Here is a 13,623-nt window from a genome sequence, read left to right on the forward strand (position 1 = left end):
AAACTAGGCATGGTAGTGTACGCCTGTAATCTCAGTGCTGAGGAAGTTGAGACAGGAGGATCACTATGAGCCTGAGCTGTGTAGCGAGACCCTGTACCAAATAAATAAATTAAAGATTAAAAAAAAAAAAGGATTGCCTTTAGATTCATGAATGTACCTTATATACTCATAAATTTTAGAAAGCAACGTTTTTTTGTTTTGTTTTTAGAGATGGCTCACTATGTAGGTCAGGCTAACCTTGGACTCATAGCAAATTTCCTGCCTCAGACTGCCTAGTGCTGGGATTATAGGTGCATGCCACCACACCTGGCTAGAAGCAAATATTTTAAATGTAACAGTAGCCTACCTTTCCAACTGCAAATTATCTTAAATTACAGAGAAATTCTGAAATTGTAGAAGACTGAATTACTTAATTCTTTTTATGGAAGTAACTGCCTTAAAATAGTTACGAATTCACATGCACATTAGGAACATCTTTAGCTTCAGTAAGTATATATTCCCTATATTTTTACATTATTTTGAAAACTGACAACATGGATAAAAAATAATAAAGTTAATATTTATTATAAACTCTTGTGTTCCAGACACTGTGCTAAGGGCTTTTGAAGCATTAATTCATTCAATATTAACAAAATTTGGGCTGTGGAGATAGCTCAGCAGTCAAAGCACCTGCCTGGCAAGGCAAGGACCTGGGTTTGAGCCCCAGGACCATATGTGTGCTGGCCCTGGGATCCCGGGTGTGCTATGCCAGCCACTGAAAGCGGGAGTGGTGGTGCATGCCTGTAATCCCAGGGAGGCTGACAGGAGGCACTATGAGTCCAAGGTGCGTAGCGAGACCCTGTACCAAACGAGTAAATAATTTTTAAAAAAATGTAATATATATATATATATATATATATATATAAAAATCTTATGAAATGGTTACTTTTTTATTATCGTTATCATTTTGTAGATGAGGAAACTAAGCTGTGGAGAAGTGCAAATTGGCCCAAGTAACTTTAGGTCACTAGGTGGCAGAGATAGAAATTGAACCCAGGCAGCCTGGTTCTATGGTAACTCAAAAGGATCAAGAAACATTAAACCAATTAGAAATCTCAAAGTTGAAAACACATGTATTTATAAAACATATAATAGGCTATAACATAATTTGATATTTGATGGGCATCCTACATAGGTAATTTTCATGTTTAACTTTGGTAAGTAGAAATTTAATGAAATTGTGGTAAATTATGATAATTTTATCAGTCCATTAGCATTTAATGCATAGGAGTATTATTCCAGAAGGACTAGTGAAGGAATAATGAAGCAAGCCTAACGAGTAAAATAAATATTTCCATAATTGCAATAATTCAGTTTTTAAATGCTTCTAATGAATTAAACAACTTGAAAGATACCATTGTTGTAGTTTATTTTTAGTAACCATTTACCTCTATAAGTAGAAACATAGAACCAGAAAGATTAAAACAGGATAGAAATTAAATAAGATTTAAAGCAGAATTTGAAAGATAGAACTGATTAATAGAGAAACATTTAAGGAAACTGTAAAAGCTAGGAAATTCCTAAATACATCAAAGCTAAAGTTCTGCCCCTCACACAGTACACAACTAGACAATAGTTAAAGCCATAATACATTAACACAATATAGTATGCAAAGCTTGTTTTAAAAAAAACTTCCCCTTCTTTACCAGAAAAAATAAAAAACCCTGCTAAAACTGAAAGCAGTATAAGCACATGCTGCCATACCTCAAACATTCTAGCAGCAGTACATCTCACGAGTGCAGAAGTATGGACAACACCATACCACAAAACAGTTAACAGTAACTCATGGTAGGCTGGATTTGCACTGGAAGAAAGATATCAGTGTTAAAACACAGAGCCATCGTGCCTTATTCGTGTACTGAAAAATACTATGTGCAAGAACAATTAAGGAATGAGAAAAATGTTAGCAAAACACATGGAATTATACTGCATGGCTTAGTAGGCCACAGCTAAGCATCTTTAAAAATGAAAATCACCTTATAAAATCACAAACCATATTCAGAAATCACACTTTTAGTTTCTCTAAGCATTTGCAATTCTGACAGAAGTTCTAATAAAGATAAAATTTCTAAAGAAAAATAAAATTTCTTTATAACAAAATATGGAAGAGCACTGGACCAGAAGCGAGATAGGTAAGTTACATTTCTGTGGCTATAGCTTCTGAGGAAGCAATAAATGCCCTATTTATGTCATGCGTTGTAGTAGGTTCAAATAAGATAAATTCAAACATATATATGGATGGCTATGTTGTATGAAGCTTATCCAAATGTGAGATGGTAACCTTAATAAATGTATGCGTCTATTTTCAGTAAAGAGTGAGACAAAGCTACTTTAGGAACCAGGTAACATAATTAACAGCAAGACTAAGGCACTTGAACAGAAAAGAATAAGGAGTCTAAGAATCTCTCATTCAGGTGAAGATCCCTTCAGTTATAGAAACTGTATTTTTTGGGAAACTTCTCGAGTCAAATTTTGAATTTCTTCAAAGAAAATATGCCTATTTACTTTTTAATCCAATTTTGAAAATTACTATTTTTTCATTTTTTAAATGTATTTGGTACAGGGTTTCACTACTTCGTTCAGACTTGTAGTGATCCTCCTGTTTTCAGCCTCCCCAGCACTGGGATTACAGGTGTGCACTACAATACCCAGACTTAGTCACCAGTGCGCCCCGGAGGCAGGGCTGGCATGGCACGTGGGACTGAGGATTGAACCCTGGTCCCTGCCCTTGCCAAAGCAGGTGTTTAGTCCACTGAGCTATCTTGCCAGCTGAAAATTACAATGTATTCATTAGAAAACATTAAACATTTCCACATAAAGAAAAATAAAAAAATCCAGGGATGTGGCACATGTCTGTAATCTCAGCACTTGGGAGCTAAGACATGAGAATCACTGTGAGTTTGAGGCCAATCTGGGTTATACAGTTAGTTCAAGGCCACCTGAAACTACATACCAAGACCATGTCTCAAAAAACTAAAGCAAGCAAACAAACAAGTCCTAAGTCTAAAACCCAAAGTATGGGCTGGGGAGACGGCCCAGTAGAATAAACGCTTGCTTGCCTGACAAGTGCAAGAGCCTGAGTTCAACCCCCAGTTCCACAAAAAACAAAACAAAACAAAAAAGAAAAATTAAACTTAAGAGAATTGTTGTACAGACTTAAAATATATGCATTCCACAAATGCAAGATGAACTTTGTATGTTCCCCCATACATTCCTGGGTACTAGGAATTGGACCCAGATCTTTGAGCTACATATTCCAGCTCATTTTCTATTTAGAGACAGGGTCTCATCAAGTTTCTAAGTTGTCCAGGTTGGGTTTGAATTTGCATCTTCCTGCCTCCACCTTCCAGAATGCTAGAATTAGATTATCGGTGTGTGCCACCATGCCTGGCTTCATAAGCCTTTTATTAGCTTGTTTGCTTGTTCATTTATTTTCTCTCATTGTTGAAGCATATAATAACCCTTTCCCTTCTCCCTTTCTGGAAAACTCATCCTGCTTCAATCTGGATGGGTGTTCCTTAAAACTTAAAACAGTCTTAAAACCTAAAATTGAACTCCCCATTGCCATCACTGTGGGGCTTCTCTTCTTTGTGTGGTTTTTTAGCTCCCCAAGTCTTTTATATAACTTTAAAAAAAAAATAAACTTTTTACCCCAGTTCCACAAAAGAAGCCTTCAGGCTGTCAAGAGGAGCATGAGATAATGAAAGCAGAGTCATTACATCTTCTAAGAATCCAACTAACAGTTTTCGATCTTCTTCCTATAGAGGAAAAATACTGATAATGAATTTCCAAGCAATCAAGTAGTATTAAATATCAAAATTACCTCCCTATAATTAAAAAATGTTACCAATAAGGGGAAATATTCTAATTAGAAAAATAAAGATACTTGTTAAACATATCTATAATCATGTCCTATGGTAAAAATATCTAACTCCTATGGTATGAAGTCAAAGAGCATTTAATTTTTTGATTTAGATGTGTGGTTTCCAATACAGTAGACATTGATCCACATGTGATTTCAGGAGTGCAGTTTGAGAAAGGGTCTCACTACATAGCAGTTCAGACAGACCTTGAATTCACTGTGTAGTCCAGGCTGGCCTTGAACTCATGGCAATCTTGCCTCAGCCTTCCAAGTGCTAGGATTACAGGTGTATGCCATGATGTCCAGCAGAAAATATTATTTTGTTTTTGTTAAGAAATGTCAGAAAAAGCAAACATGTGAAATTAGGAAATTTAAGAAAAACATTGCATCTTAAACTAATCTGAAATCTGTAGGAAAAAGGCATGTAATACTATATTAGGAAACACAAATGTGTTAAGTTAAAATGAAGTCATTAAGAATGTAGAAGGTCAACAATAAATAGCTTCTGAATATATCAAAAGATGCATAAGGAAGACTGGGTTACTTTTTATCATTTCTTTTCCATATAAGTTAGCTTTGAATGAGGTCAAGTAAAGGACAAAAAAGAAGAAAAAGATTCATATGAAAAAGGGAAAGATATAGCAGTTTTAAAACATGATAGGCTACTTAATGAGAAGGTATTGGCTTCAAAGTGAAATTGAAAAAAGAGATTTTACCCATTTTTAGTTATCTACTATGTCTACACATAAGTGAAGAAATTATAAAGGAGTGATAAAATAGTTCTAAATGAGCATGCGTTTTGAAAATTTTGATTTTGAAACTTTACTACCTCAGTTTTGAAATTCTAAAAGTAAGCAATACTGATTATGTATTTGATCAAAGATAGTTGCGTTTAACACCAAAAACTGTTTAGTAAGAAAAAATATTAACTGCTGGTGTATGTTTTCTTTCATTATCTCAATTTACTAAGTACTTCTAATCGGACAAAGTTATTTCTTTAGAAATATAAATAATGCATTTGGACTTCATACTGATTCAAAAGACATATCTTTGTTATTTATTCTAAAATCTATTCTGAGGGCTTACACTTCGCAGTACCCTGTACCTGATTCTTTATCATATTTTAAAGTGGTATTTATGGTCAAAATAAAAATACAAACCAAAAATTCTGAAAGTGAGAGAGGAAGGAAGGGGGAAATGGACGGTGAGGGGAAGAGGGAGAGATTGTATCAGACTTATGATTCTGAACAGCTTCTAAAGTAAAGAGAACAGTATACATACTATTGTGTCTTGCCCTGTGTGAGAATCCATCATTGATCTTCACCAATTTAAAGCAACAGAGACAATCTATTAACTCTGCGACTTTTAACACTGTATTCACATTATAAGATAGTCTTAAAAACTTACGTTGAACTGTGCTTTTGAATAGAATTGGAACATCTATTGCAAAGTATTATGTGATACTATAAAACTGTTCTTTTCAATACTTTAATAAGATGATTCAAATCTGTTCTGGGAGAACAGTGTAATAAATATGAATTGATGTACTTTGAATTTAAAGGGCAGAATTATTGTGGGTGAAAATTCAAGAAACTCTTAACAAAGGTGTTTCTACCTCATTTTTACATTCCTACATCTAAAAATGGTTTATCAGGAGACTACATAAGGTAGGAATGTTTCACACTCAAAAATTACCCATGCCCTGAGATACATCATATGTTATTTATTCAGAAGAATAGTAAATAGACCATGGCAGTCTGTTATTGGTGGTAACCAAAGAACTATATTCTTAGTATAAACCTTGGCTTGATTCATGAGTCTGGGCTGCATTTATGACTAATTTAATTAAACCAATATACTGCCATGGAAGTAATGATGCACTAATTCCAGGTCTAAGCTTTAGTCTAGCAGATTCTGCTTTTGCACCCACAGGAGCCTATAGCAACCAGATAATAAGTTCTGGTTCTGCTGCTCTACAGGCCAAAGGGGAGAGAGCGCCTCCTAGAGTTCTGCCATTCTAGCTGAGAGCCCATCAAAAAAAAGCTTAATATATCAATAATAAGCAACTACCAGTAAGATTAACACGAGAAAAGCCAGCTTGGCAAAACTCAAATTTCAGAATCATGAGTAATTAAAATAGCTTATAACTGTTACAAGCTACTATGTTTTTTTTTTTTTTTTTTTTTTTTTACTATGTATTGTAGCAGTTACTACATAATAATGACTAAGAAAAATAGAGTATTGGTAAAAACTACTTTGCCAAAACAGTAAGTATGCCACAGCATGTTAGGAGTTTGCTTCACCTAACACTTTTTGTCATTTATTTATGAAAAACATAATGAAACAAGAGAAGCTGCTAAATAAGTGCAATCTAACACTAATAAAACATTTTGAAAAGACAATCTTTTTTTTTTTTTTTTTTGTATTTTAGAACAGGGTCTACAGGGTCTCACTGTGTATGTAGATCAGACTCATAGTGATCCTCCTGTTTACAGCCTCCCAAGTGCTGAGATCACAGGCGTGTGCCACCATGCCCAGTCTCAGTTGCCATCTCAGCCCGCCCTGGGGGCGGGGCCTGCACAGTAGGCGCAGGGATCAACTCCTGGCCCCTGGGTCTGCCTCAGCAGGTGCTTTAATCTGCTGATCTACTTGGTCAGCCCTTCATAATCTCTTAAATTTATTTGTTCAACTGATATTTTACTGAAAGCATTATTTTAATATATTCTCCATTATAAATTATTCATTGAATAAAATAAATTTTAATTTGTTTTCATATCACATTATCACCTATAATTATGTTTTCACATCAGGAAGACATAGGCTTTCTTCTAAACCAAAAAATACTGAATATTTTCCTTACCTGAATATAACATGTGAGGACTCCTGTTGCATAAATGGGGACTGTAGCTTTAGTGAGAACCCCATTTCCTGCTGAGGAATCTAAAATTATTAAAATATTTTTAAAAGTCCAAGTGTGTTTTAGGTATAAAGAAAAAAAGTCTTGTGAAATTTAATTTAAAATTATAATTGTTTACAAAGTTACAAAAACTTTCATTACTTTGGAAAATACTGTGATCACAACCCATTTCTATTCTATATCATAAATTTAATGTTTCTTAAAAACTTGTAAGTACATAAATTTCTGATGGGATGAAAAATTAATAATTAAATGAGATATTATATTCTACAACCAGAAATTAGAATTTCTTTGAGTCTCTTAGATGAACATATAGTCAGGTCTTCCTAAATACTTCAATGCTTCTTTACTAATTCATCATCATAATTAATAACTGGCTTAAACATGATACCAACAATTAGGAAGTCCACATTATCAACCCTTTAGAAAGTGTTAAAAATAATTTTTGGGAAAGCATTTGTGATAAAAAAAAAATCCTCATTAATGATTTTAGATTTCAAAGGACAACCAAAAATGAAGTTTTCTAGATGACTTGAATCAAGTCATTAAGGTAGAATATAGGCAAGAATTATCTACATATTCAAAAATCAACCAAGGTAAACAGGTTATTTCTAGACACTAGAAAAATATTGAGGTATACAACATCCATATGTAAACAATTTCTTAAGCCAGTGGCAACTAGAATTCTGAAGACAGATCATTGAAAATTATCAACAAAGAGGCTACAACTGCCTATAAGCCTACAGTTTATTTATAATTAAACTGAATAATGATTAACTTCACTATCACCCATGCGAAGCCTGTTAGATGTGACACAGCTATTAAGACTATGAATTGCATAATATAAATTTTCCTTTTCAATGGTACTTATTTTCTTTATATAATTTACACATATGGAATATAGTATTTTTCCTGAATAAAGAGGTTTTTAAAAGTAACAGTGAATAACTTACCAATGTTTTCTTCAGATAGTCTTAAAATCTCTTGGAACTGAGGCTTTACCTAAACAATGAAAAAAAAAATCTAGGTTTCAAGTTCAGTGGATTAACCAATGATTAAAAAGTTTATGACTGCTACTAATATTTATTAATATATTTATTTTGCCTATAGTCTTTTGAAGTAGTCAGAAATATATTAATTCTTAAGATGCTTAGAATAAAAGAAGTCAAGCTATTAAAAACAACACTTTTAAGGATAAAGATCAATTCTGGTCAACAAGTAATTTCTGAGTGGCCTTTGGTTTCTTTCCCTAAAATAATTTCAAAGATGGTTTTATTGACATGTAGTTTACAATGTTGGGAATCAAACCAGAGCCTTTTGTATGTTAGGCAAGTAATCTTCCACTCAGCTGCATTCCTGACCCCCAAAATGATTTTTAAATGTTTAAAATTACTGCCTCTTAAAAATTGAACTTGGTGCTAAAAAGGCTGCATTGGTAGATATTATTAGAATTACTGAAAAAGAACATTTGGTTATATTATAAAAGAAATGAAAAGGAAATTCTATTCATTCAGGCTCTTTACAACTAATATATTAATCATGTAATATCTATCTTAATATTTTATTAAGATTCTGAAAATTTAAGTAAAAAGAGCTTACTACTCTAAGTTAGAACAAAGACTTGTTTGAAATTTTTTGTCAGTAGAATTATTGTAGATTTCAGACTAATGAAGGCAACAATTTGGTATTAAGTATTCAATGACTCTAACTTGCTTTTGTAGGGAAAAAAAAAGTAATAACTACTTGTTTGGGATATATTGACCAATCTTTGCCTATATCAGCATATTTCATATTTACATACTGGATTTAAGAGGAGACGAAAACTATTAAAAGACTAATCTACTAAGTCATACTTAAAGAACTAAAAGACAGTGAAGCAACTTCTTCGATGTGACAAGTGAAAAGGAAAAAACCCAAATCATTTAACTTTTTTCTTAAAAAAAAAAATCACGAATTCCAATCAACAGATAACAGGATCATAATCTAAAGCTTCTTAATCTTGTCTAGTTTTTATCATATATTTTTCTGCTTTAAATGTTTCAATATAGATTTCATAGTAAATAACTGTTCTAAGTTAAATATAATATGTTAAATGCTTACCTTTAAAATGTCTGAATGTTTTATTTTAGTAACTATACTTTTTTAAAGTTTTTATTGGATGTATAAACAATTAGGGAAACAAGATGTCACAAAAACCAAATAGACTAACAGAATTAAAGAGGAAACTCAGGATTTCAGAGCATTCCCATTTTAATACCTAGGATTACAAACATCTTGTATGCATTGGCTAGTGTGACAAGTTATACTTTTGGTGGTGATCAAAACATATTTATTAAATGTGCTCGTGGCATTCCCTAGAAGTCATATTCTTGCAGACAGCTGTTACGGTTCTAGTCAGCTCAGGTTTTTACTAAAGTCTGCTGAGTAAAGAGATGCTTCTAGAAACTGCGAAAGACGGGAGTGCCAGAAGCAGAGTCAAAGGACTGAAGTTGAGTTTCCTAGCTGAAAGTTCTTATCATGAAATCTGACATCTAAATTCCAATACAAATTAAGGTTAAATCATCTACTGAAAATAAAGAATATTATCAATTAGAATTTTCTTTAATACAGTATTTTAGTATACTGTATTAAACTATAAAGGGAGGGTTCATAATTTTATTTACTGTTTTACAGCATTATCCTATTGCATTACTATATTTCTTGCATATAAGAAAACAAGGAATACAAGTTTTTACCTTAGTGTTTGTAAAAATTTTGCCAAATGTCCGGCAAAGGCGCCAGAAAAATCTGGAGAATTCATGGACACAGGCAGTTGAAGTAACATTAATTTTGCCAACTATTTCTATAAGTTGTGGCAACCTGAATATGAAAGGAAAGAGAAACAGGCAGGGGATACAAATAAATTATTGCTTCCTTGCCAGTATCTGGAATGATGCAAATCCAACTACCTTTAGTATTTTGATAGCAGAGGAATTATTGCAACTCTATGAAAGGCCTTACTTAAGATTATATTCTACTGTATGAATTTCTTAAAATAATTTTTAAATCCTTGCCACAAAAAAATATGAAAAAAACAGTAGAATGAAGTTAGTAAGACTCAAATGTATGTACTTGACGTTTTATATAACATCTTTACAAATATGGCATGGCCTCAAAAAATGAGAAGCCTATATACAGTTTAAAATCCACTACCACTACTGGACAAACAAGGCAGCAGATTGTTCTCTTGGACATAATATAGAGGCAACTTCTTCAGAGATAATTACTTATCCAATGGTATAAAAATCTCTTCTGCCAAAGTTTACTATTGATAATGTCTAGTTACATATAAACATTTAAAAAATATTTATAATATTGTATCCCCTAAATTTCAAGATTTGCAACTAGCTGCCTTTGAACTAATTCAGATGTTTCAAGTAAACATGGAGACAAAACTTACAATTGATTGACTACCCAAAGTAAACTTTCCCATCCTGTTGTGCCCTCGTGTTCCAGCTGGTAATCATAAAGTTGTAGTAGCACTGCTAATTGCTCACGGCTTCCAATAATAGTGGACACATCTTGAAGAGGTGACATAGGCCGAGGGAACCTAGTCACTAGAAATAACAGATGTAAAATAAATCACATAGAAAATGGCAGTTTGAGATCTTAGCTATTCTATCAAAGGAAAATAAGGTCCCTTCCTTGATAATTAATTAGCTCATCATAACCTTTAAACATGAAACTGAAACATTAATCAAGCCATTCTTAGAAAAATATAAGTTCTTGTCACAGGTGAACAAATCCAATATATCTCAAAAGTTAAGATTTTATAAGATTCTATAGTTAATAATAAGTGAATATTATAATGAAAATTCTCTAATGAAGAATAAAGTTTTGGTTAGGTAAAATTAAAATTTGCTCAAAGACAAGACTCTTAGATAAAACATGCATTTACATTTGATTTAAAAAAATACTTGAATTTCCATCATACTGTTTATGTCAATGAAATAATAAAATGTTTCCTTTATGGAATAAAGAACTAATAGATCAATAGTAGGAGAAATATGAATAGCAAAGAATCATTGCAAAAATATACTAAAGCTTGGGCTCTACAGAATTCTTTAGCACAGAGTTCCCAACACTAAATGCAGCATTTCATGTCATCATATTTTGATACACAGTACATTAATACCAAATGTCAAGCCAGTGGGCAGTAAGATAAGACTATGGACTACAGATATCATAAGTAGGTCCCAGATAAATTTCAAAAGTTTTGCGGTAAAACTGAAAAAAGTTACTTTTAAAATGGTTTAAATAAAACTTTATACACACATATACACTGCCCTACTAGTATACTTTAAAAGTTTAAAGATATCAATAAACTCTGGTCATACAAGCAGTAACAAAATCCCAGGTTATTAAAAAATACTTATGTGCTTTAAAAAAAAACGGCCTGGGATACAAAGTCAGCTCAAGACTAGCCTGAACTATACAGTGAGACTATCACTCACACTCACACATGCACGCACGCATGCACACACACTCATTAAGTGTAGACCTGCAACTTCTAATGGAGGCAACTGCTAAAAGAAATATCATCCTAAATAGACTGATAAGTATATAGCATTTTCTCAAACTATATTTAATGATAATTATTATATCTGAATAATTGAAATAGTACTTTTCTTCTTTTTTTTTGGTATGGGGGATCAAACTCAAGACCTTGTGCTTGCCAGGCAGGTGCTAACGCTGAGCTATCTACTTGGCCCAATAGCATATATTATTTAAAAAATGTTGATGCTAATGTATTCCTATTATGCACCAGGCAGTTAACAATATGATAAGTATAGCCAGGCCAGGTGGTCAACACTTGTAATCCCAGCTATGTGGGAGGCTATGGTAGGAGGATGGAAAATCTGAGGTCAGTCAGGGCAACTTAATAGATCTTGTTTGAATTAATTTTTAAAAAAGGGTAGGGTAGGGCCAGTGGATAGCTCAGCAGTCTAAGTGCCTATGTAGGCAAGCACAGGGACAAGGGTTAGATCTCCGGCACCACATGCTGTGCCAGCCACTGAGACCAGGTATGGTGGCTCATGCCTGTAATCCCAGCACTGGGGAGGCTGAAAACAGGAGTATCACTATGAGTCCGATCTACATAGTAAGACCCTGTAACAAATACATACTTGAAAAAAGGGGTAAGGAGAGAAGTCCTGGCTGGGGGATGTGGCTCAACTAAAATATTTGTTTAGTACGCATGAGGCTCTGGGTTCAACCCTCAGTACCACAAAAATTAACAGAATTTGCAAAATATAGTACAGATAATGATTGCTATTTGAACACTTCTATTTGCTATTATAATACACAAATGAAAGACATTTGGATAATATGGTATCTCTCACCATCTAAACTTTCCACTTTTCATTATTTTAACTGAAAAATCAACAGATCTGGATGATGAGAGATATTTGTATTTAATATGTCTATATCATATCAATCATATCTGAAATAATTTCAAATACAGTTCACGACACTAGTTCCAAACTATTGCTATGATGGAATATTGACATTATTGGACAATATAAAATAACAAAAAGTAAAGTTTAATGTAAAAAGAATAGGGTCCAAAGATTTTAAGTCCAACAAAGATTAAGCTAAGCAAAACAAGGATTGGAAACAAACAATTACATGTATAACTGTTATTATACAAAAGAAAATGGTTTAGGAGCCTCAAAATATTGTTCAATTTAATTATCATTTTAATAAAAAGAAAAAACTGAGCATCTAATAAACAATAATACAGAAAGCTTCCAGAATTCATTTTAATAGGCTGGCAAAATGCTAGCATTTTATTCTCAAGGAACTAGCCACAATTATCCTGCAGAATAATAGCTGTTGTGAATCTCTGATATGTTTTTCTCCCAAAAGAATGTAAACTCTATAATGGCAAAGAATGTAAGCTACAATGGCAAGGAATGTTACCTATTTTATTTAAGAGTGTATTTCAAATTTCTAAAATAGCGCCTTACAAAAATGTTGGTTTATGTTATGAAATAAATTGGTCAAAAAAAATTTGTGTGAGATACCATCATTTATGAAAACACAAATCTTTATAATTATTCCAAATTATATGCATATGTATAAGACACACAAACATAGTGATAGATATGTACCAAAAATAAAGATATAATAAATCATTACTTAATTATAGTCAACAAGACCTGAAAACAAAAGATTACTTTGTATAATAAAATTACAAGAGGTCACATAAACATTGAAGGAATATATACAGAGTACTAAAGTTGTTTTAAAATCACTTTAATCTTTAGTAAATCTTTCTCAACAATTGATATTCAAGGATTCTTTTTTGGGAGAAGGAGTGTTACTGGGAATTGAACTCAGGAGCTTATCCTTGCAATGCAGGTGCTCCACCACTGAGCTAAATCTCCAGGCCTTTTGTTTTTTGATGCTTTGTTAATATATAAAGATAACAAACATGATAGGTTGAACTGAGTTCTCTGTAGGTTGAAGTGAAAATGACTACTATATAAGCATTAAGATAAAATGAGGTCACACTGGATGGAGTAGGGTAGGCCCTTACCCAATATAACTGACACCCTCACAAAAGGAGTATATCTGGACATAGAAAGAAGTGCAGAGTAAACCATGTAAAGAAAAAGGCAGAGATGGAAGTGATAGTCTATAAGCCAAGGGACATCAAAGATTGCTAGCAAACTACAGGAAGCTAGAGGAGATGTACCTAATAGTTTTATCTTCACAATTTGTAGAAAGAACCGACCCCTATTAAAATCTTGATCTCTGAATT

The 13,623-nt window shown here is 32.9% G+C and overlaps 1 protein-coding gene across 10 annotated transcripts in view; it reads right to left on the bottom strand.

The window, feature by feature from the left end:
- Positions 1-13,623, bottom strand: part of Kiaa1468 (KIAA1468 ortholog) — a 117,300-nt gene that overhangs the window by 28,197 nt on the left and 75,480 nt on the right. For 7 of the 10 annotated variants that reach the window (XR_002822555.1, XM_004638263.2, XM_023723126.1 and 4 more), the window contains 6 exons: positions 10,258-10,414; positions 9,554-9,677; positions 7,772-7,820; positions 6,762-6,841; positions 3,691-3,797; positions 1,744-1,843 (listed from right to left, as the gene is read on the bottom strand). Coding sequence is in view for 9 of the 10 variants with exons in the window: in XM_004638263.2 (XP_004638320.1) it covers positions 1,744-1,843; positions 3,691-3,797; positions 6,762-6,841; positions 7,772-7,820; positions 9,554-9,677; positions 10,258-10,414 (617 nt within the window). In the remaining variant the exon portion in view is untranslated. The remainder of the gene's footprint in view (positions 1-1,743; positions 1,844-3,690; positions 3,798-6,761; positions 6,842-7,771; positions 7,821-9,553; positions 9,678-10,257; positions 10,415-13,623) is intronic. The other 3 variants (XM_023723130.1, XM_023723129.1, XM_023723128.1) reach the window with 2 other exon arrangements.

Source organism: Octodon degus, unplaced genomic scaffold (assembly GCF_000260255.1).
Source record: "Octodon degus isolate 3935 unplaced genomic scaffold, OctDeg1.0 scaffold00097, whole genome shotgun sequence".
Lineage (NCBI taxonomy): Eukaryota > Metazoa > Chordata > Mammalia > Rodentia > Octodontidae > Octodon > Octodon degus.